The sequence below is a fragment of the Plecotus auritus genome, assembly GCF_963455305.1.
Source record: "Plecotus auritus genome assembly, chromosome: 5".
Classification (NCBI taxonomy): Eukaryota; Metazoa; Chordata; class Mammalia; order Chiroptera; family Vespertilionidae; genus Plecotus; species Plecotus auritus.
In genome coordinates, this window is record NC_137776.1 from 143,200,051 (window position 1) to 143,225,740 (window position 25,690).

General features: G+C 39.3%; 1 protein-coding gene across 1 annotated transcript in view; it reads right to left on the bottom strand.

Moving 5' to 3' along the window:
* Positions 1 to 22,234: 22,234 nt before the first annotated feature.
* ALDH1A1 (aldehyde dehydrogenase 1 family member A1) overlaps positions 22,235 to 25,690 on the bottom strand; it is a 45,264-nt gene continuing 41,808 nt past the window's right edge. The window contains exon 13 of the mRNA XM_080667226.1: positions 22,235 to 23,002. Coding sequence (XP_080523352.1) covers positions 22,930 to 23,002 — 73 coding nt within the window. The 3' untranslated portion in view covers positions 22,235 to 22,929. The remainder of the gene's footprint in view (positions 23,003 to 25,690) is intronic.

Genomic DNA, 25,690 nt, shown 5'->3' on the forward strand with positions numbered 1-25,690 from the left:
TTTGAGCTCAGGAGTCCCTCTGGGTGTGGAGGTTTGAATAAGGAGGGGTTCAACAGAGCATTCAGAAGTAGAGTACACAATAAGAGAGAAAAAATGTTGCGTTAACAAATGAACAAGTAAACAAATTCACGAATGGAGAAATGAATGAATGGTTTGGTGGAGTAAAAGCATGTAAGGGCAAAGGGACTATATTGCTTCATCCTGGCTGGGTTCTTACTCAGGGCTGTGATGAGAGGAGAGAAAAGCCCCAAGCTTCTTGTCCCCTCTTTAGTTTTTCTTCAGCTTCATTGAGGTATAACTGACAAAGAGAATTGTTTATATTTAAGGTATATAATGAGATGGTCTGATAATATGTATACACATTCATCACCTCACCTAATTACCTTTTTATTTTTATTTTTTTGGTGTGGTGAGAACACTGAAGGTATATGCTCCTAGCAAATTTCAAGTATACAATACAATATTATTAACTACTAGAGTCCCGGTGCATGAAAATTCATGCACTGGAAGGGGAGTCCCTCAGCCTGGCCTGCCCCCTCTCACAGTCTGGGAGCCCTTAGGGATGGGAGGCAACCTGGCGATCAGGAGAAGGTGACGCCCCCATCACACCTCTGCTGCTGCCACTGCCGGCAGCGCAAGCCTCGGCTGGACCTGGTTACCTGAGCCTCAGGTGGCCCCGGGTGGCTGCGCAGCCACCTCTGAGGCTTGCTTGTGCCTCGGGCCGGCCCTGGGTGGCTGGGGGGCTGAGGGGACTGGGGGACTCTGGAGGCAGGTGTGCAGAGTGGCTGGACCCGCCTTGGGGCGGGCACAGCTGTGCCACACGCCTGCCGCCCTGGCGGGGCTGAGGGGACTGGGTACCACCATCTTGTGGCTGTGGGCACCACCATTTTTGAGGGTGTGGCAGTCAATTAGCATATGCCCTCCTTATTGGCTGAAGGTGCCATCATCTTTGTGAGGGCATGATCGTCAATTAGCATATTCCCTCTTTATTAGATAGGATAGTCACATTAACTACATATAGTACATGATAGCTCTAGAACTTATTTATCTTATAACTAGAAGTTTGAACCCTTTGTCTCCCATCTTTCCATTTGCCCCATCCCCTGTCCAGTGGTCGGTAAACTACTCTGTTGACTAATGAGTTTGCGGACCATTGCCCTAGTCTCTGGAACCTACCATTCTACTATCTGGTTCTATGGGTTCTCCCCATTCACTTTGCTTATTTCTACCACATTGTTGGCTGATATAGACAGAGTAGAATCTACTTGGAATACTTTAAGAGGTTTTGGAGGAGGTCTGTGCACCCCTTTTTTAACATGTGAGGGGACTCCTCCCTTTGGAGTCATCCCATGAAAGGTTTGAGAATGCCAGCTTCACAACTTAATAGATTTATGACCTTGAAAAGATAATTTACCCTTCTGCACTTCAGTGTCTTTCACCACATAATGAAGAAAGATTCTTTATTCTCTTGTGATGTTATCAGGATGATAAGAAATTCTGCAGAATACACACACACACACACACACACACACACACACACACACACACACAGCCTAGTGTCATACCTATAGCTCAGCAAATACAGTTGTCATTTAGTGTGGTGGAAAAGGCAAAAACAAAAAGTTAGAGGGGATATATATCCCAATTGAATTGTCATGATTAATATGATAAATATGGGCAGACAATTTTTAAAAATCTTTATTGTTGAAAGTATTACATCAGTCCTCCTTTTCCCCCCATTAATAGGTAAACAATTTTTAGAGTAGCAGTTTTCCTTCCTCTTTCACTAAGATGCTAGTAAGACAATTTTTCAACATCCTGTATTTTCGTACTGAAGGATAGGGCCATTTGGTAGCTTCTGTATTTCTTTTACCTTTGGGCTTTTTACAATGTCTTATTTTGATTAATGCCCTTTAGATAGTTAAAGATACTTCACTTTTTCCTCAATTGCTTTGGAGGATTTATAGAATCTTGTTATTTTGATGTGTTGATGCTGGACACGGGAGTGATTGTTCACAAATATAGATGTTATATTTGGCAGTGGGGTGGCAGAAGCGAACAGATGTCTCTGGGGTTAATTGCAGGTTCCATATATCACAGGTGCCAACAAGAAGAACACCTGATAAACTCCATGTTGCAGTCACCCAAAGCTTTCCTCCTCTAGCCCTTTTCATAAGAATTCTACCTGTATGTCGTGGGTCGTGCCTGTCTAGAGTAATGAGAGGATTGGGAAACAGTGTACAGAAAAAGTGGCTGAGCTTGTTTAATATTTAGAAAAATGTACACCTTTTATCTGGCTTTGAAATATAATGCATTTTCATGTGATGATGGCAAGGGTTATAAAAAGCCAATACAATTTTTTAAGGTTCTGTAAGCCAGATTACATGTGTAATGTGTCACTTCTGGGCTGAGGCAGTACAAAGCTAGTGGGCCTGTTCCATCTATCTCTTTCCTTGAAGTGACTATGTTGAAGGCCATGCATTCCAGATGGCATAGATAAAAGATGTAGGAAGACTGCAGTGCCCACATGGACTTTATGTGAGAGTATATAAGCCTCCACTCTGCAAATTCACTGAGATTTGAAGTTTTATCTGTTATTGAAGCACAATATGGCCTATCCTGACTAATTCAGAGTGATTAGGGAAAGCCACAAGAGAAGAAAAGGAGATGCAAAAAATAAGTTAGAATAAGGTTATCTTTCAGAGATTGACCTGAGTTTGAGTCCAGGCTTAGCCACAGCCTGTGACTTTACATAACATCACTAAACCTGTTTTATAATCTGTAAAGTTGTGGTAAGAATAAAGGTTTTTCATAGTTCCTATCACATAATAAGCACTTAATAAAATATATGATAACGTCTTAGAGTTTAAAGGATAAAAGAATGCAAAAACTCATCCTGCCTTGTGTAGGATATCACTCAGTATTATGAAAGCCAGTTCAGTCCAAACTATAAAAAGGAGGTTCTTTTTTTTTTTGTGACATAGAAGTTTTATTTAAAAACAGAAGCATAAACAAATGTTTCCTAAATATAAAAAGTTTATAATCTAGACAATGTGAGAGACTTACAATAAAAAGACCCATTGCTTTGAAATATTATAGACAAGAATACCATTTTGGGGGAATTGGTCTCTTGATTTATAAGTATAAAATAATTGACTTGAGAATTAAAAAAATATATATATATACATTATTTTTATAAATAAGGAAATTATTTTTTAAATCTGTGGTAAGGTAATATTTAATAACACTAGAGGCCCACTGCACGAAATTCATGCACTCAGGGGGGTCCCTCAGCCCAGCCTGCACTCTCTCGCAGTCTGGGAGCCCTTGGGGATGTCCGACTGATGGCTTAGGCCTGCTCCCCGTGGATGTGGGAGAGGCTCCCACCACCGCCACTGTGTTCGCCAGCCTGTGAGCCCGGCTTCTGGCTAAGTGGTGCTCCCCCTGTGGGAGTGCACTGACCACCAGGGGCAGCTTCTGCATTGAGTGTCTGCCCCCTGGTGGCCAGTGCATGTCGTAGCGATCAGTCATTCTGCTGTTTGGTCAATTTGCATATTAGCCTTTTATTATATAGGATTGGCTTAAATGTGAAATACTTTCCTAGAGAGCTGAAGTTAGATGACAAGAATCACAGAATTGTTGGGCACTTAGAATTATCAGCTGTAGCCCATCATTTAATTGGTGGGAAAAATAAGACTTAACAAAATCATGACTTAATGAGAACATAGGTACTCTGAGTGTCATTATAGGTTGTTTCTGCTCTATAAATATTACTGAAGTGGTTTCTAGACCAACTAAATCAGAATCTTTGTGCAGAGCTTTAAACCTTTCGTGTGTGTGTGTTTGTGCATGCACAATTCTCCATTCTACCCTCTAATCACATAAAAAAGAGGTTCTTAAGTTATCAGATCCACAGATCAATTTCAGAGGGTGAGTAAACCTCATGAAGTTGTATGCAAAATTGTCCATATAAAAAATGTACTTCTACCTGAATATAGTGACTCCCAAGCAAAAATTTTATTGAGAATCTCACCTGGCATAATGGACCATGGAAACAAGAGAGTCAAGTTTAGATAAAAAATATTGTAGTGAAAGTATTCACAGAAAATGAAGAGTATATACATTATTATGAAATGCAAGGATTCAAAAAAACTTAATCACCTAGGAGACTGCAATGGTCAAAGCTCACTGACTGTTGTCTCTGGTCATTTGCCCAACTTCAGACTTCCTCAGTCTCCATTCATCCCTCCTTAGTCAAAACTGCACACCCAGAGGGACTCACGAGTTCTAAGGAATTTCTGCCCAATCTTCTGAGTAATGCGGACTCTAAGCTCACACCACCACACCCAGCTCTTCAGCCACGGTGACAACTACTGCCAGTTTTATGACAAAATAATGAAATTGGTACCAACCAATAATACAGCACTTGACAATAAGCCCCTTACAAAGAGATTTATTTCCATTGGAACCTTGGAAATGAGGAAGCAAGCAATGAGAATGCTGGCTCTGAAGTTAGCTTACTTAACTGAAATGTCCCAATGTAGAGCCTGTTCAGGTATGGCTGACACCAAGAGCAGAAATGATAATATTAGGACTCTGTCTTTTCCCTTCTACCAGTTATACTTTCCTTGGAGAGCTGACTTTAATGCTACCTAAGCTCTTGCCATAGAGGACAAAATTTTATTTCTAGACAAATAATAGCTTGGGCTGAGGTTCAATATCTATTGCATTACAAAAGAGGCGCTAAAGCCATATGTGGAATTTGCGAAGAGTTAACCAAAAATAAATTCTACAGTGAGGCAAATCTCTTGCCGTTTTCAAAAGGGTTGGCTTGTGTGATAGTAAGGAATTGGGAGAAAGATTTTTGGAGAAAACTGTTTGTGAGAAGGTCTGAGTGGGGGAGCTTTAAAGACATTATTCTGAGAGCTTCCTATGTGCCTTCCATAGTCAGTTTCCCCTGCAATGGACTCTCTCCTCAGAAATCTAGAGCATGACAGAAAATTACTAGCTTCCTTAGAAGTAGAGTGAAGGAGAATTGTTGCAATGTTAGCACTCCCAAACTTTGACAGTGAGAGTGATGCTTAAGTGTTTCCCTTGGGCTGAGCAAACAACAGAAACTTCCTTTCTCATGGTTCTGGAGGCTGAGATCCAGGATCAGGATGTCAACAGGTGGAGGATCCAAGATGGCGGCGTAGGTAAACACCTAAACTGCTGCCTCGCACAATTTCAAAACTGCAACTAAAAGACAGAACGTCTATCACCCAGAACCACGGGAAAGCTAGCTGAGTGGAAGTTCTACAGCTAGAAGGAAAGAGAAAAGAGCATTGAGACGTGCACAAGTGCTGAAAAGCTGAGGTACGGAGGGACGCGATCCGGGCTGGTGGCAGGCATTGCTTTTTTCATCCCGAAGGGAGACAAGCCCCCAATTACTCTGAAATCCAGTTTCTGGGGAGATGTGGGGAACCCAAACTCCTATGGGGAGAAGCTGGACTGTCTGCCATCAGGTCAGAAAGTGAGGGTGGCTTGCTTGCAGAGCTGCGCACAGGAGTAATTGTTTACTGCGCTGGGGCATGGGACACAAGGACGCAGTTGGAGACGCAGAGCTGGCTAACTGGCAGCCATCACTGTTTGCCACACCCTAGCCTAGTGATGCCCTGAGACCCCGCCCTGCACAACCTACAAACCCACCCAAGCTCCAAGCAGCAGCTTTAGCATATGAATGGCCTGCCCTATCGCAGCTTAACCTAGCAAACTTGCAGCCCGGGTCAGACAGCTCCAAAACCTCCAAACCCCAAGCAAAGAAGAGAAAACTGTAGTTCTTGCTGTAGCTCCTGCTGGGTGGCCTCAGACAGTAGCTGACCTGCACCCCGTTGGAGACCCAGAAGCCAGTGTACCTAGTGGTCAGTGTGAGACACCAGATTTCAACTCCTCACATCCATAAGTGACACATTCAAGAGGCAGACTCAGTGAGCACCAAAGCCCCACTGAAACAAGTTCTGCCCCATAAGCGTGTCTCCAGCGCAGCAGTTCCTCCATTATAGACACAGCGGGTCCTCACAGCCAATTGGCCTGGAGGTCAATTCCTCCCAGTGTACCAACAGCAATCAAGGCTTAACTACACCAAGACTTTGCACTCAGCCCACAAAGGGGTGTACCAAGAGTGTCCACCTCAGGTGATTGGGGAGGCTGAGCTACTGGCCACTATAGGTCACCTACCACACAAAGCCACTCCATCAACACAGGGAAGCAGCAAAATGTGGAGACAAAGAAACATGTCACAAATGAAAGAAATGGAGGAAAGCAATCTACTGGACGACATAGAGTTCAGAACCACATTTATAAGGTTACTCAAGAATCTTCTAAAAACCGCCGAGGAACTTAGTGAGACCTTTAAGGATCTTAATGAGAATGCCAAAAAAATGGAAAAGGACCAGTCAGAAATTAAGCATACACTGCCTAAAATAAAGAATATACAGAAACTCAACTGTAGATCAATGTACCCCAAGAATCAAACCAAAGATCTGAAATATGAGGAAACAAAAAACACCCAACCAGAAAAACAAAAAGAAAAAAGAATCCAAAAATATGAAGATAGTGTAAGGAGCCTCTGGGACAACTTTAAGCGTACCAACATCTGAATTTTTGGGGTGCCAGAAGAAGAGAGAGAGCAAAATATTGAAAACCTATTAGAAGAAATAATGACAGAAAACTTTCCCTACCTGGTGAAAGAAATAGACTTACAAGTTCAGGAAGCGCACAGAACCCCATACAAGAGGAATCCAAAGAGGACCACACCAAGACACATCATAATTAAAATGCCAAGGGCAAAAGACAAAGAGAGAATCTTGAAAGCAGCAAGAGAAAAATGGTTAGTTACCTACAAGGGAGCACCCATACGATTGTCAGCTGATTTCTCAGCAGAAACTATGCAGGCCAGAAGGGAGTGGCAATATTCAAAGTGATGAACAGCAAGAACCTACAACCAAGATTACTCTACCCAGCAAAGCTATCATTCAGAGTTGAAGGTCAGATAAAGAGCTTCACAGACAAGAAAAAGCTAAAGGAGTTCATCACCACCAAACCAGGATTACATGAAATGCTGAAGGGTATTCTTTAAGAAAAGGAAGAAGAAGAAAAAGGTAAAGATAAAAATTATGAACAACAAAATAATTTCAAGCATAATCTCTTTCTCTCAAATACATACCTACCAACAAGTGAATCTAAAAATCAAGTGAATAAAAAATCTGATGAACAGAATGGACTGGTGAATATAATAGAATCAGGGACATAGAAAGGGAGTGGACTGACAATTCTCAGGGAGAAGTGGGTGTGAGGGGTGCAGGAAGAGATTGGACAAAAGTCTTACACCTATGGATGAAGACTGTGGCGGAGGGTAAGGGCATGAGGTGGGGTGGGGAATCAGGTGGAGGGGAGCTATGGGGGGAAAAAAAAGAGGAATACCTGTAATAATCTGAACAATAAAGAATTATTTTTAAAAAAAAGATGTCAACAGGTTTGCTTTTTTTTTTTGAGGCCTCTCTCCTTGGCTTGCAGATGGTTGCCTTTGTGCCATATCCTTACAAGGTCTTTCCTCCATGTGTCTCTGTCCTAATCATCTCTTATAAGGACACTGGTTATATTGGTCCACCCTCATCCATAGTGATCTCATTTTAACTTAATTACCTCTTTAAAGGCCCTTGATCCAAATACTGTCACAGTATGAGGTACTGGGTGTTGGTACCTCAACATATAAATTGGGGTGGAGGGGTCACAGGTCAGCTCATAACAGATTGTGTGTGAACAATACTTATGTCAGGGTAGTAGCTCTCTTAGATTTTCTCAAAAAGAAAGATTGAATTGCAGACATTTTATGGCTGTGGTAAGAATAAGGTTCCAGGCTTAATGAAAAAAATATTCATCTGGTTGAAGGCATGGATGGTATAAGAACCCCATCATAGGAGGTCTCCAAAGACCCCCGAAAAAATGGCCGCAGGAGAAAGTCAGGAGCAGAGAGCACAAAGCCAGAACACAGCAGGACCAGGCAAGCAAGGACTTCCCACACCATGCTGCTTCTTCACTCCCTTTCACCTCTCCCAAACTCCAGCTCAGACTTGACCTTTGGGGTAAGAAAACTGTTTACCAAGTTGAAGAGGGAGGAGAGAAGGGTGTAAGTTGGGAAAAAGAGGAACAAGGAGAAAAGACCATGTTCTCACTCTTTTCCAGTCTGTAAGTTTTTGACCTCCATGGCTCTAGTTAGGGTATGGCAAGCAGCTGTACCTTTGAGGAAAGGTGGGCCTTTTGCCAACAAATGGGCCTTGACAGTCTAAATGCTGAATTACTTTTAAAAAATACAAAGAAGCCATGTACCTCCGTTGCAGGCTTGATCACCACCCCAGGTCCATGTTTCTCTCTCTCTAATCTTTCCCTTTCCCTTCCACTCTCTCTAAAAATCAATGGAAAAATATCCTCAGGTGAGGATTAACAAAAATAAAAATAAATGTAAAGAACTTTTTATTCCCTGAGAGTGAAAGAAGCTCATCAGTCTATTGGAGTTTTCATGCAGGATCAGAAGAAATTTTCCCACGAAAGGAGACTGTGGGAGGTAAAAATAAAGCTCCAAACCAAGTAGGTCCTCTAAGTCTCATTTATTCTATATGCCCAGTGTATTAGTAATCATTCTCTATAATCCCAGCCATTGTCCCAGGTGGTGTTCTGATTGGCTTCACTGGGGCCATGTGCCTAACTTGACAGCCCAGAAGATAAGAAAGAACTCTGATTGACCAGGTTTGAGTTAATACCCATCCCAGACGTTAGAGGAAGTGCCTGGGTTCCAACTTCCCCAAACCATTTGGAGGACAGTGGAGCAGAACTGGTCCCCCAGGTGCATGCTGAGCTAGCAAAACAACCACCAGCAGCATGTGTACTAGAAACTCTCACGTTGCTTCCAACCTGAAGATGCAAATAGCTTTTGTTTAGAGAAGTTACAGGTATCATGATACTCGGACACATTTGAGTCTACAAATTAGCAATCCTGGATTATGGTCAAGAGGCTGCCACGAAACCGGCTGTGTGATAGCAGCCATCCCATTTAACCCCTTGAAACCTCAGTATCTTTATCTAGATAATGACAGGTCTGGGATTAAAATGTATGCTAGATCCCTCACCAATTAAAACCTCATGGCACGTTTCAGAAAGACATTTTCTGTGTCTAGAAGGAAGAGTTTGACTTTGCTGCCATTTTACTCTGACTTCCTCCTCAAATCTGTGGCAAACAATCTATCACAACCGAAAAAAGCCCTGCAAAGTTCATTGACATGTGGACAACTTACAGAAATGCAATTTCAGTGCTTCCTTTTAACTGCTGGGTATAATCATGGCATAGTTACCTACAGTTCTTTGGTCTAAAAAAAAAAAAAGCTTATAAACCAGGAGATGGGATGAAACATTTATAAGCCCAGCAAAACCGCTTTTTCTTTAAATTGCACCATCTGTCTTATGGGAAAATCCTACCTAGATTTTCCCCTCCAGAATGTGACTCAAAATGATTGGGGAAAAAAAAAAGTGAGAGTGCAACAATGGAGAGAATATCCTGCAATCTTTCAGTATCCTCTGTACATTTTCTGCCTATTCTTGCAGTTTGAGATCACAGGATTCTTGACAACCTAATAGCACCGCATGCCAATAAAGTCGAGGCTGCCTTTTTGTTTGATGCTGCTCAGAACATGCAATTATCCCAAGGGCAGGTTGCAGCTAAACATTTTCATGTACCCCAGCCCTTTCTGCCCCAAGAGAAACGACGAGAGACCTCTCAGTTTCAGTTCTTCACAAAGGTCTGGGATTTGCAAGGATGGGAGCCTTTATGTTTCAGAATGCTCACTGTTGTAAATCCTGTGTGGGGGAGGGTTTCTGGCTCTTTAATAACGATCATTTTGCTTCCAATACTTGTTTGGATGAAAGACCCGGACATCTCCTTGGTGTCCCACCTCCATTACCATTCAGACATTCTTTTAGAGCTTTTGTTCATCTTTTCGATTTGAAGGTATCTGTGATCAAATTCTCGGGCCCCACATAGAGAGCACTCTAGGGTGTTAAGATGGCACTCTCTGGTTTGTTCCTTCCATTCTTACGCTGTATCCCCCCGCCCCCCCCCCCCCCCCCGCCCCATGCTCTGCATAGTGTTAAAAATGGTAAGAGAACTTATAAGAGTTCAGGCAGAATTTGAAGAGAAAACAGAAGAGCCCTTTGGGAGTGAAGGTATGGGTTCATTAAGCCAGTAGCATCGAGACTTGCATCCCTTATGGGCACCCACTCCCCATGCAGAACTCACCCCATGCAGCTCTCTTTTGAGATTTATGGGCAATAATAAAGGAGGGATGTCACCCTGCCTCAGCACATAAGAACCACCTTCCTTTCTTTCCTTCCTTTCCCCAACAGGGAACTAAAGTTCTTTGCCAGGGCTGCTTCTCTGGCAGGCTCTGACTTTAAAAGTATAGTGAGAGGAAGAACAATGACTAAGGTTGGGGGGCCTGTCTAGGAGCCTGAGGGATAAAATCAAAAGATTTCAGCATCATCTTTGTGCCATCATGTCTTACCTGTGTGATCCTGAACAAGGATCGCTTAGAAGTTACGGTTTCTTATATATCCAGGGGGATATCAATGCCTTCCAAGCTCACCTCGCGAGACGTTTCAGGAATCAAATACAATGATGTGTGTGAAAGTGCCATATGAAGTGCAGCAAAAATGTTAACTGTCATGACTGATTGAGCAGCTAATGATTTCACTGCTGACTCTCATGAATTGCAGACAATGTGCTGAAGACCATGCTCAGTTCATTAATGATGTGGACTAATTTTCACAACCCTCTGAAGTTTGTATTCTCATGTATCCATTTCCCTGATGAGATGGAGAAAGTGAAACCTAGAATGGTTATTCTACGCAAAGTGGCACAATTATTCACATCAGAGTGAGGAGCCGGCTCTTTGAAGCAAGTCTGTGTGATGCTAATGTCAGCCCTCTTGGACAGAATCTCCACAGTATTTCTTGTAGGAGGGCGTACTTCTGATTTGCTGAGCTTATTCTCCTCCACCTGCGGCCTGTGCAAAGATGTGCAGGTCTGGTTTTCTCTTAGCCCCCATTCCCTGACCAAAGGATCCAAACCCTGCCCATCATCCCCAGAGTTAAGAGGACTGGGAAGAGCAAATGGCAAAACCCAGAGTCATGGCCAATGCAACATACATACTCAACATACATACATACTCTGGAAGTGTAACCAGAGCTTGCAAAAGAACAGCGTGTCAGAGTGCAAATTTATCCTAGAAGTTTTGTTTCTGAACTCCTCATCAGCGCTGAGGTTTGTACTGGATCTAGGAATGTAAAATAAAAGCGCAGCATCAAATCTCAGCTTGTCATTTCTAAGTCTAATGTGTGAACAAGCAAGTAAACAGGGTTAGAGTTGGGAACAATGGCTTCTAGGTGAGAGATTGAGTGTGCTCTGGGACGTATAGGACAGGCAACTAACTAGAAGTGTGGAAGAGACTTCTGGAAGGGAGGCTTCTGGGTGAAGGTGACCTTTGACTTGAGTCATAAAGAAGCTTTGCCAACCTTAACACTATAATAAAATACAGTTCTTCCTCCCACCTCAGCATTCATGCTGGCAATCACCCTGTGCTTTCATTCCTCATTTATCCAAATCTTACCCTGAATTTTCCCTTAGTTCAGTGGTCGGCAAACTGCGGCTCGTGAGCCACATGCGGCTCTTTGGCCCCTTGAGTTTTTAGCAAAGGCCAGCTTAGGAGTACCCTAATTAAGTTAATAACAATGTACCTACCTATATAGTTTAAGTTTAAAAAATTTGGCTCTCAAAAGAAATTTCAGTCGTTGTACTGTTGATATTTGGCTCTGTTGACTAATGAGTTTGCCGACCACTGCCTTAGCCACAATTTAACTATAAAAAAATCTTAAATCTAAGTATTTCCTTCTCTACTATTTTCCTTAAGACTTGATTTACCTAAAAACTGGCATTCCCCTTATTGCTGGAGATGAACTCTAATGAAATTTTTTTCATCTTTGAAAATCAGCTGAGGGTAGCTTAAAGGTCTTGACAAGTTATAGAAGTACCATAATCGCTTCTCTTGGCTGAGTAAGATTTTGGACACTGGATTTGTGGAGACCATTGTTTTGAATATTACTGGACAGGGGAATATGTGGGTACATATTTGGCTGGTGGGGCCAATGGATAGGAGATGATAGCTTTGCTTACATGCCCTTTTATTGCTTGACTGAGCCTGATGCACAGTTAATAGGGTTTATTGGATAAGAACTGGGGCAGGGGGGAGCGGTTAGTTAGACTTCGAGGCTTTGACTCTTCGTGGCTACTTATTAGCAGTTTAAAATTTCTGAGTCTCAGTTTCCTCGCCTACAAGAAGAAGGAAGCAGTAATGGTCTCATATGGGTGTTGAGGGGAGGAAGTGAGGTAAGTCGGTAACTGGACCTGGAATAGTGCCTGGAGAACCAAGTGTCCAGCAAGGGCGAGGCTGCTGCCATTGCATGGTGTTTGTGGGGTTCTGTGCAGCCGGGCTTTCACTTTGCAGAGAGGGTCTGGAGTGCTGCTGTGTGCAATGGTCATCTTAGATTCAGCAGGTGGAGGAGAAAGAGCGAGGTTCATGTGGGGTCAACCTAATTTCTGGATGAGGGAGAAACTGGAGAGGGCCAGTCTGTTGCAGGGAGGTAGGGACCAGTATGTCAAAAGGTCCTGGGGGACAAGTCCATGATTTCCGCCTCAGGCTTTCTGGGAAGGACTCATGAATGGAGACGGATGAAGAAGACACGTGGAGTTGAAAACCTCCTGACCCATTTGTGCTTGTCTAAGAGGCATCCTCTCTCCCAGGGGGCCCTGCACCATACTTTTCAAGGCTTTGTTTCATTTCTAACATGGATGCTGAGAGATTTGTTCCTTTTATTTTCTCAAATCTAATTTAGAACTTCAAGGAGATTCAGTTACACTTTCAGAAGTAGGGAAATGAAACATTCGATGTTTCTGCCAACAGACCCTCCTCCTGCTCAGCCACCTTTTCATTGCCATTTTATACCCATACTTGGCTGGGGCACAATAAGACAGTTTATTCAGATGTTTCTAAAGAGAAAACAAACACACACCACTATCTCTAAAGCTATCTGTCTTAGGACCTGTCAAGACAATTCCCATTACAAATAGTAAAATGCAATCATGTATTTTACATGTATTAGGATTTGGTACACACAGCAACTTGGGTGACTCTCCAGAGAAGTCTGCTGAGTGAAAAAGAAGTCAATCCCAAAAGGTTACACATTGTATGATTCTCGAAAAGGCAAAATTATAGAAATGGAGTAGAGATTGTCAGAGATTGAGGATGAGGTGAAAATGGGAGGGACAGGGGTGTGACAATAAAAGAGCAACAGGAGAGACCTAGGTGATAGTGGGCTATTCTGTATCTTGGCTGTAATGACCTGGATGTTCGGGTTGTGCTATTGTACGAGAGTTTTACAAGATGTTAGCACTGGGGACTGGGTAAAGAACAAATGGGACCTCTTTCTATTACTTCTTACAATTACATGTGAACCTTTACTTACTTAAAAAGTAAGAATCTAATTTAAAAAACTCAACCTCAGTGAATTTACCATTCATTTAAAGATTTCTACTTGTCCTTTTTAAATTGAGTTTATTGGGATGACATTGGTGAATAAAATGATATAGGTTTAAGGCATACCATTCTACAACACATCATCTGTGTATTGTATTTGTTCACCGCCTCAAGTCAAGTGTCCTTCCAACACCACTGATGCCCCCTTTACCCTCTTCTACCTCCCCCTTTCACCATACATTGTCTATGTCTGTGAATTGTTGGTGTGTTTTTTCTTAATCCCTGCACCTTTTTCAGCCAGCCCTGCAATTAAGTGTTTATGGCTCAGCTTGGGATTCAAGGTTTCTGATCTTGCCCCAAACTGCCTGCTTAGCTTTATCTCTCAAAAAAGCCAGATCTTCACTGTTGACTCATTTCCAGGCCGGAACATCATTCCTGCTTCATCTGCACTTGCTCAGATCCTACTCTGTGTCACTGGCCAATGCTTCCCCCTCCATGAAAGCCACTCCAGGGAGCAACCATTTTCCTCCCTCCAAACAACTCTAGATTTTGCTGCTGTCAATCTTCCTCATACTCTGTATATTCTATCTTTTATTTCCTAATTTTGGGTATATTTCTCATCTCTTCTATTAGATTTAAGCAGTGTGAAAGTAAGATCTTTCATTTTCATATGAAGCAAATAACCTCTATAAGGCGCAGAACAAAGGACTTAATACTCATTATCTCTTTGGCAGTTCCTGGTATTTTGTACACAGTAGACTTCTGATAACTGTTACGTAAATAAATATAATGAGTTTTAATTTTTGTGGCTAAATTATGACACTCTGCTTTGTAAGTGATTGTAACTAATTTGTATTATTTGAAGGCTTATTTAAAAAAAACAAACTACCACTTAAAAGCCTTTTCTTTTTTAGATAAAAATGAACAAATTTCAATTAAAAATATGCAACCAAATGTAACAGTGGCTGTTATATAAATTTCCCTTTCTTTAGATAAAAGAAAAAAATGTAATAAAGTACAACAGTGGATGTTACATATTTCATGAAATATCGATCAAACATCTATAGTGCCACCGGGAACACAATCAGTGACACCAAAGTAGAGTTAGGACGCGGGAGGCATTAGCAGAACTCTGCCAGTGCTAATTTAGTGGCCTTTCAAGTGTCTTGATTTCTTCATGCCACCGAAATGAAGTTATTGGGCTAGAAGAACACTGGTCTGACATTTTGTGGTTACATGAGTGTGGAATGACTGAACATTGAGCACAAAGGCTCAGCCCTGTGCTTTTAAGTTCACTAATCCTCCTCATTGAATTCATGTGGGCTGAGTCTGAATCAGTCACTGGGTGACCCATGTCATTGTGGGCTCCTGTGCTGCATTTGAAACCAGCCTTTTCTGTTTGTTGTTCACTTGGTTCCGCTGTCCCTGACTATCAGCTTAAAGATTAATCACGATGATTGGCAACTCAGCAGTGAATGGCAGTTGAGTTCATTTAATTAGAAGTAACTCCACTTTGGTATTAAATGTATTTAAATTTCTAACCTCAGCTCTAAGTGAAGTTTTTTGCTCTTGTTCTTCTCTAGCCTGTTCTTTCTTTGAAGGTAAATTTTAGTCTTTATTGAAGGAAATTATTATTTTTTTAACGATGGAAGGAGGGATGGACAAATCACTGTTATGAAGTCCTAACTGAGATTAACCTAACAGCTAGGGCACTGAAAGAATGAGAAAAAGAACACACAGAAGATACCAAGTCAATGTTATGAGAAAGATACTTTCTTTGGAGTCTAAAGAAGCTTTAACATTTTTTCTTGTTGATATTGTTATTATTAATGACAAGACATTCATCCCTAGATTATTAACATGTGTTAGACACTTGTTATATCTTAGGAATCCTACTAAGCATGTTATAAAGACTATTTCACTTAATAGAATAACCCAATTAGGAAAATACTGTTATTAATTCCTTTTTACAGATAAAGAAATGGAATTTAGGAAGGTTGTATATGTTGGCTCAAATCCCAGGGCCAGTGAGTGCAGAGCAGGAATTTGAAACCAGATTGCTGGGTCCCAGGGGCCCATGTGATTTTGTAGAACATTAGATTGCTTCCCAAATATCAATAGCCACCATTCTGGTGAATTATTGCTAAAAGAGAAAGGTGTAGTAGTTGACCTAATATCAGTGAAAGGTGGAAACATAATTTAGCATCTCTTTCACTCCAAAGGTCAAGGTCTTTCTACTACAATGTACTTTGAAAGGGAAGTCATTTAAAATGTTTCCATGTGGCTAAAGGATTTGTAACTAATTAAAATTAAGGTGCCTTCCCAGACATCATCAGAATGTAGGCCACCAGTTATTAAGGAAAAATATTTAAAGAAATAATCTAGGAAGTAAAATTTTTTAAAAAAAGGCAATATTGTGATAATATATGGAACAAGCACTAACATCCTCAAGGGAACATATAGCTTTTCTTCAAAATTGTCCAAGGTAGAAAACATATTTTTCAGCATATATAAACAGTCTTGTTTGTTTATCATGGCAGATGGTAATTAATAACCAAATCTTAAAATGAAGTATTCTGTAAAATCATTGAACACCCTTTTCTCTGTTAACTCGGTAACTCTGTGAGTTTTGTGTCCCCTAAGTCTCTCCAGTTCAAGACAGTACTAACCAACCTGACTAAATATTAAGTGTCTTCATGGGTTATAATGCCACTATAAAAGATTAGCAAGACAAAAGGAAGCCACAATAAGTAAATGCAACGCATGATCCTAGATTAAGTTTCAGCTGATGGGGGGAAATGGCATAAAGGACATTAGTGGGACAATTAGAGAAGAGTATATGTGGATCGTGTGTTAGATATCAGTATTTTGTCAATGTTAAAGTTCTTCAATTAGATAATCATACTGTTGTCTTGTGAAAATATTATCTTGTTCCTAGAAAAAGATATAGTGTTTTGAGGTAAAGATACATGGAGTCCAATAGTTATTCTCAAAAGTTTGTCTCAAGAAAAAAAATTAATGTAAAGAATGGGAGGGAAAAAGTCAACATGGGAAAATATTAGAAATTAGTGAATAAAAATACGGCGGGGGGGAGCATTCTTTGAATTGCTAGAGCAGCTCCAATTTTGAAATTATTTAAAAATAAAAAGTTTTTAAAAATCAGTTAACAAACTAAATAAACTGTGTATTTTCATATTTAGCATATTTTTCTAGGCCTGAGGAACATTTAAACATGGACTTGACAAAAAGCCAACACACTGAAATCCTAAAATTCTCTAGGAATCACTTCAGCAGAGCACTATGTTCATAGAATAGCATGGTTTCTCTGAACATTTCTAAAAACCTCAGATGTTTATTTCTTTAAAAAACTAAATACTGATGAAACTAATCACCACTTGGCACTGAAGTAAATGTGCAGAAAACGACCATGACTTTGGCATAGATATTTTCCTGGGCAATGAAGTTGACTTTCCAGAGATTTTGGAATTATCCTAATGTTTGTGGATGGTGCTATTTTTCCCTGGGATAAACAACTATCTGGAATTTAAGGGACAGTTCAGAGACATGATCTAGAGCCGTGGTCGGCAAACTGCGGCTCGCGAGCCACATGCGGCTCTTTGGCCCCTTGAGTGTGGCTCTTCTACAAAATACCACGGCCTGGGCGAGTCTATTTTGAAGAAGTGGCATTAGAAGAAGTTTAAGTTTAAAAAATTTGGCTCTCAAAAGAAATTTTAGTCGTTGTACTGTTGATATTTGGCTCTGTTGACTAATGAGTTTGCCGACCACTGCTCTAGAGCAATCTTAAGTCTCCACCAAGAATTCTGTAGCTTTGTCTTCAGAGAGAGAGAAATGCCATCTCTATCGAATGTCAGAGTGATGAGGGAGCTAATCGCCCACATTTGTGCCTTCATTCAGGATGACATCTTCCTGAATAGCACAGTCCCAGCATGTCACAAGAGTAAGCTTCCATGCCCTTCTTGCAGTCACTGAATTTTGGTGTGCACATAATTTAGCTATCATATCCATTTCTCCTTAATTTTTGGAAAAAAATACTTTTTATTGAATTTATTGGGGTGACATTGTTTAATAAAATTTTATAGATTTAAGGTGTACAATTCAATAATGCATCATCTGTACATAGTTCTTAATGTTGAATATTAACACCTTATCAGCTGTATCATTAGTGAATATGTTCTCCATTTAGTGGGTTGTTGTTTCATTTTGTTGATGGTTTCCTTTGCTGTGCAAAAACTTCTTACTTTAATGTAGTCCCATTTGTTTATTTTTTTCTCTTGTTTCCCTTGCTTGAGGAGATGTATCAGAAAAAATAGCACTACTAGAAATGTTGAGATTTTACTGCCTATGTTTTCTCCTAGGATTTTTATGGTGTTGAATCTAACATCTGGTTTTATTTTTTTGCAATATCTGTCCAAATTTCCCAACACTGTTTATTGAATCAACTATCTTTACCCCATTGTATGCTCTTGCCTCCTTTGTCAAATATTAATTGACCATAAAGTTGTTGGTTTATTTCTGGTCTCTCCATTCTGTTCCATTGATCTATATAAGTGTTTTTAGGCTAGTACCATGCTGTTTTGATTACTGTCGCCTTGTAGTATAATTTGAAATCAGGTAGTGTGATTTCTCCAACTTTGTTCTTGTTTCTTAGGATTGCTGTGGCTATTTGGGGTCTTTTGTGGTTTTATATAAATATTTTGAATATTCTAGTTCTGCGTAATGTGCCATTGGTATCTTGATAGGAATTGCATTGATTCTATTGAGTGCTTTGAGTAGTATGGCATTTTAATAATGTTAATTTTTCCTATTCATAAACACAGTATATGTTTCCATATATTTGCATCTTCTTCAATTTCTTTCTTCAGTGTCTTATAATTTTCTGAGTACAGGTCTTTTGTATCCCTGGTTAAATTTAATTCCTAGGCATTTTATTTTATTTGTTGTTGTTAATCCTCACCTAAGGCTATTAGCCACGCCCCTCCCCCCACTGCTTTTCAGAGAGACTGTAAGGGAGGGAGGAATGGGGATAGATAGATAGATAGATAGATAGGGAAATATTAATGTAAGAATCACATCAATTGGTTGCCTTCTACATGCACCCTGACTGGGGCCAGGGATTGAACCCACAACCCAGGTATGTGCCTTTGACCAAAAATCAAACCCATGACCCTTTGATGTGTGTGCCAATGCACTAATCACTGAACAATGCCAGCCAGGATGGTATTTTATTTCTTTGATGAGATTGTAAATGGGATTGTGTTCTTAGTTTCCCTTCTGATTGTTCATTATTAGTGTACAGAAATGTCATCCATTTCTAGGTGTTAATTTTGTATCCTGCTACATTGCCAAATTCATTTGTCAGTTCTAGTAGACTTTTGTGGTGGAATCTTTAGGGTTTTCTATATACAGTATCATGTCATCTGCAAACAATGACAATTTTACTTCCTCTCCAATTTGGATGCCTTTTACTTTTTCTTCTTGCCTGATTCCTGTGGCTAGGACTTCCAGGACTATGTTGAAGAAGAGTGGTGAAAGAGGAAATCTCTGTCTTGTTTCTGATCTTAAGGGAAGCACTTGTAGTTTTTGTCCATTGAGTATGATGTTGGCTGTGAGTTTATCATATATGGCATTTATTATATTGAGGTATGTTCCCTCTATTCCCACTTTGCTGAGAGTTTTTATCATAAATGGGTGCTGGATTTTATCAAATGCTTTTTCTGTATCTATTGATAATGCTCATATTATTTTTTATTCTTTATTTTGTTCATGTGGTATATCACATTTATTAATTGCAAATATTGTACCAACCTTGCATCCCCAGAATAAATCCCACTTGATCATGTTGTATGATCTTTTTAATATATTGCTAAATCTGGTTTGGTAATATTATATTGAGGATTTTAGCATCTATGTTTATCAGGGATATTGGCCCATAATGTTTTTTCTTTATAGAGTCTTTATCTGGTTTTGGGATTAGAATAATGCTGGCCTCATAAAATGAGCTTGGGAGTCTTCCCTCTTGAATTTTTTTTGAATAGTTTTAGATGGATATGTGTTAGTTCTTTGAATTTTTGGTAAAATTCTCCTGTGAGCCATATGATCTAGGTCTTTTGTTTGTTGGGAATTTTTTTTTAATTACTGCTTCGATTTCATTAGTTGTAATCTGTCCAGATTTTCTCATTCTTCTTGATTATATGAAGATTATATGTTTCTAGAAATTTGTTCATTTTGTCCAGATTGTTCAATTTGTGGGCATATAGTTGTTCATAATATTTTCTTGCAATTCTTGTATTTCTTTGGTGTCCTATTTCTCCTTGACTGTTTTATTTTATTTTTTAAATATATATTTAAATACATTGTATTGATTTTTTACAGAGAGGAAGGGAGAGGGATACAGAACTAGAAACATCGATGAGAGAAACATCAATCAGTTGCCTCCTGCACACCCCCCACTGGGGATGTGCCTGCAACCGAGGTACATGCCCTTGACTGGAATTGAACCCAGGATCCTTCAGTCTGCAGGCTGCACTCTATCCACTGAGCCAGACTGGTTAGGGCTCTCCTTGGCTGTTTTAAAATAAATCTAGAAGCATGTATCTTAAAGCATAGGAAGGGAAGAAATGACATTGGACATTTAAGAATCCATGTCTAAGTCCTGATATTGTCTCTTTTTTAAAAAATATTTTTTTTTTACTGATTTCAGAGAGAGGAAAAGAGAGGGAGAGAGAGAAATATCAATGATGAGAGAGAATAATTGATCGACTGACTCCTGCACCACCCCACTGGGGAATGAGCCTGCAACCTGGACATGTGCCCTGACCTCCTGGTTCATGGGTTGTTGCTCAACCACTGAGTCACATGGCTGGGCTGATTGCCTCTTAATAAACAATTACTCCAAGTTCTATGACAGTCTGATATTCCTGAAAATAAAAAATCCTTTTTACCATGTGGATATTGAGGACAATATATATTTTTGTATTTTCTGTAGTACATGGACTAATAAGATACCTTTTATCTTTTTTAAGATTTTAAGAATTATTGCTAGTGTTGCTTTATAAGTTGGAAAAAAAAAGGAATACAAATAATGTTTGCAGGCTCAGAATGAGCCAATATAAAACAGATATTTTCTGTTTAATCCTGTAATGTCTTATTTATACAGTGAAGGTTAACTTTTCAAATATTTAAACTTGCTTCTGGCTTTTGTCTTGTTCTGTGTTCAGCCCTCTTTGTTATACATTTTTAGAAATGTTCTGGTGTAATGCCATTACAAGATTAACTTGTCTGCCTATTAATTTATGCATGGTTTTAAACAGATCTTTTAAAAATGTAGACACTGTCTGGTTTTCAGAAAACACAACCATCCTCTGTATTTGGATATTTTCTCCTCTCAATGTCCGAAGATGTTTCAGGTCTCCCTAAGACTCTGATTCTTCCAGTTTTCAAAATGGTAATTTCGTCCCAAAATTTACAAGATAGTCAAGATTGCAAATCTTATAGGTCCACACAATTTTGAGAAATTTTGTATTCGGAGTTGAAATTATTTTAGGATTAGAAGCTAATGAATTTTATTCATTCACACATCGGTACACTCTACTGAGGCAGCTATTATAATGTCCTAATAATAGTGTTCCTGAAGTACCTATTAATGTTAAAATGATATAATTTACATAATGTTATCCTAAAGATTACTAGGCTTGAGTTTTAAGCTGTGGAACTAAGAATATTTTAGAATATGCACAGTAATACACCAAAAATTAACTTATTTTGTTTCTTACATGGGAGCATATGCAGAAGCTCTTTATCTGAGAGAATAAATATGTAAGTATGGTCCAGTTAGTTTTATACAGAGGATGTTATTTCTGCTGCTCCCCCTTGGTCCCCAGATATCTCCTCAGAACACACACAACACTTGTGGCATAGAAGAGCATCTTCCAGCGGAGGTTTCTTAGTGTTAATTGGTGTTAAATGAGGGTAGGGTGAAGGCAAGTTCTCTGGTTAAATAAATTTGGGGGGGAAATGTATTAGTTTCTTAGGGCTTTTCAGAACCTGGAATATGCCAATGTTCAGTTTGAAACCCTAAGAGGGGAAAATATTAAACATGTTTATAGAATTTTTCAAAAAAATTTTCAAATGGAACCTGTCTTGAGAGACTATGTTGTGGGACCTCTTTCTGCCTTTTTCACTACAAATCAATCATCAATTAAGGTTCATATCCAGTCAAATTTTCTTCAGGAGGCCATTCTCAATTCCTGCAGTTAGAGGTCATCGCTACCCCTTTGGCACATTACAGCACTCTTACAGCTCTTAGAATTCTCATTTCCATTATAAGCTCCATTCATTTCTTTCTTTCCTCTTTCCTTTTCCTTCCTCCCTTCCTCTTACCCTCTCTCCCTTCCTTCTTTCCTTCCTTTTTGATGCTATTTTTGTTCTCCACTAAATTGAGATCATGGACCATCCACTATTCACCTGTTTTCTATAACACCTAACATAGAATTCTATGTGTTTTCATCGCATAACTTTGTAGGAACTCAATAAATGCTTGCTGAAGGATTGGGACCATCTATGGCAAATGTTTGCTATTAATTTCAACAATTCCTCTGGAAAATGTTTCTTTATTCATTTGAGATTAAGTAGACTAGACTTTCATTTTTAAATGCATCTTTATGCTCAAATTAACACTGATTTAGAGTGACAGGGAGAATAATTCACCATAACCAAGACTTCAACTTAAAAAAATTCAAACTTAACCAGAATCATGCAAGATTGTTTTTATTAAGCTCTGTGATTAGATTACAGCTAAGTATTTCAGGGACTACTTCATTTGAGAAGAAGACATGACATTGTTGGAAAAATTTCAACAAAATCTAAGGACTTCACAACTACTGGGAACAGAGTACATCTACCCTACAGTTAATAGGCATTTTAAGTACTTCAAGGGGCTGTTAATGGGAAGAAGCTAAGTGACAACTGGTCCTCTTCTATACAATGATTATCCTGGACAAGTAGCTACAAAGAAAAGCACATGACTATGATGGAGCTAGAGATATCTTGCATCTAAATCCATCCTTTTTATTACAGATAGGACTTGCAGTTCACATGCCAGAAGGCAAATGAGTCAAGATAAGCTACACGTAAGTATTCTATGTGTCCTATCAATGCTAATATGATTAGCTTATTTAAAAAAAAAAGTCAAGAAAACAACATTTTTGTATTTAAAACCCACCATAATATATTAGTGACAGCATGAGATGCTTAGACATTGAGGATTCTTCTCTTTTTCCATGTAGTTTCTTTATGAGTTCTTCTGAGAAATTTTCATTGTGACTGTCTTAACCTCTGTGTATTCATGGAGACCATATTCTCCCCTAGAAAGAGTGGGGGGAAAAACCCACAGAATTTAGCACAGCAGTACAAAATGTAACATAGTCCATGATTTGGTTCCTTCTTATCTTGCTAGGAACAATGGAAGATATTTTCTGTGTACAGAAGCATTTCAAATAGCAGCTAGCCAACCATAAAATATGTGGTCTTACATAAATCTCCTTTTGGGGAAACTTTCAAACTTTTTTTTTTTTTTTTGCATTTTCAATGAGCATGTATACTCAGTTGATTTTCACAGTAATTGTCAATTTTTGACATTGTTCTACTTATCCATAAAAGAGCTCACCACACACACATACAAATTCTAGGTTAGGTTAAAATAAATAAGACACTTTACAAGAGGAGAAATAGTAATATACAGGGTGGGACAAAAGTGGGTTTACAGTTGTTCGTATGGAAAATAATGAAATAAGAAATACTAGAATAAATGGTTTCGAGTAATCACTATTGTAAACCTACTTTGGCCTCACCCTGTATAATCCATTTGAACAGTACAGAAAGATTACTAAATTCAAGTATAGCTTAGCTTAGTTATTCACCACATGTGATTGGCCCAGATGAGCGGGTTAAAAATGACCATGATTCCATCTTCATTCTAACATGCTCTATTGAGAGGGCTTGAAACAAAGTATTTTCTGGCTGTAGTTTTAGTATCTTTTGATTATTAATAGGTCAAAATAAAAAAAAATCTGACCTATGGTTAGAGGTTTTTCTTTCTTTTTTGTTTATCTATTTTGTTTTTACAAAGGGGAGAGGGTTCATTGGCCTAAATTCAGGCCTTTTGGACTTTCTGTGGTTGCTGGGTTTTTCTAGTCATCCAGCCCCTCCCATTTTTTTTTTTTAAAACTCTTAAGTACAACCCAAATGATCAGGAATTAACCTGAGTCAATCAATTGGGACCTGGTATGTTATCAGGTTTATCAAGACCTTCTACCAGTTTTCAAAACTGACTATGATTTGTCCTTTGTTAAATAGATGACTGAAAAGATTAGGCTAAGTTATTCTCTGTATTGTTTTGATCAAAGCATTAAATTACATGCACCTACAAGTACTCTTAGAATCATATCATAATGCACATGTAGGCGTACAGAGGAAAAAGATCTTGATCCTTTTTTACCCCTCCCTTCTAGCAACGTAGGCAGGTATGTAGAAGGCATCTTTTTCTCCTGGGTAACCTAATCCTCTTACACTGATTATTTTCTTGGGCCATTAGGCTTCAGAAAATGCCTTCTAAAAGCTTCAGTGAGCATGCTCTTCAAAGTAATTAAAGGGTTTAGCCTCAGTTGTCTGAAACCCATTAAAGGATAGCATTTTATCGCACAAAGTTAGAGAAATTAATCCACGATTTTTGCCAATAGACTTTCCATTGTATTTTGGGTTACAGGACACTCAAAACTGTCAGGACAGTATTGTGATTATTGTCATACTCAGGTTGAAGTAACTCCTCCTTAATATATCTATGCATATACTATGTTTATGATATAACACAAAAACACCTCTTTACTTACTTTATCTTATTCGTCTGTGGGTGACTAGTTCTGTGCTTCTGAAAGCTTCAATATACCGATAACCTGGTACCTGACTGAATGCTGGTCTGTTTCAGTAGGTCTGGAGAGAAGCCTGAGACTCTGCATTTCCAATAGACTTTCAGGTGATCCCCATGTTTCTCCTCCAGAACCTACACAATAGTCACAAGCTACATCTGTTTTTCACTCTGGACCCAGAAATGAGCCAATACTAATCAAGTAAGGAGGAAATGTTTGCTGAGCTGACTTGGCAAATATAATCAAGCAAAACAAAATTCATGTGAGCTCTCTCTATAAGCTCAGTAGTTTATAAAATTTTCATGTTTCCCTTTTCCAAAAAGGACAGGAGGAAAGACATCTCTTGTGAGGTGCTCAGAGCCAGTGAAATTTGAAATGTCAGTTAAGTCTCAACTTAGCTTAAGTATCAATGAATGCAATTACAAAAGAGGGGAATTTCTGCCATTTAATGAATTCCAGTGCCAGCACCATGATCTGGAGTCCAATGAAGGTTCAGGCACTCAGCATCACCACCACATTGGGGTCTACATACCACTAGTTTTAGGTCTTTAAGGACTCTGTTCCCACTTAATGAATTCTGCCTTTCAATCGTTGAGGATAAATTATAATTGAACTCTTAGAAGTTGTTTGAAGTGATCGCTTCAATAATTCTCTTTGATCATCTTGTAGAAAATGGCTTGTTTATTAAGGCTGCCAAATTTGGTTTCAGGTGGACATTAGTGGTAGCATCCTCAGCTAGAATTTTTGAAGTAATATTTACCATAAAACTTTTTCATTTGTATTTTAAAGAGGAACATTATCTATGCCAACATTCCAGATTTTCAGGAAATTACTGAGGGTTGGTTCCTATTTTATCATCCCTTTCTTTCTCAAATTCCTTATGCCTTGACCAAATTGTATTAAACAAAATTGACATGTCCTTCAGAATAACCTTTGTTACAGCTTTTTGTACAAAGTAATTAGTTTTGCCAAGAGACTCTCTAATAATGGATATTATAAAGAAAAAGAGGTCGGAAAGGCAGGCTGCGTTTGCTGAGTCCCCACTTCGTGAGAATATCCATGCTAGTGCATGAACATGCAGTAGGGCAGTAGGTCATTTTACTCTCACACTCATCTGAACAGGAATGT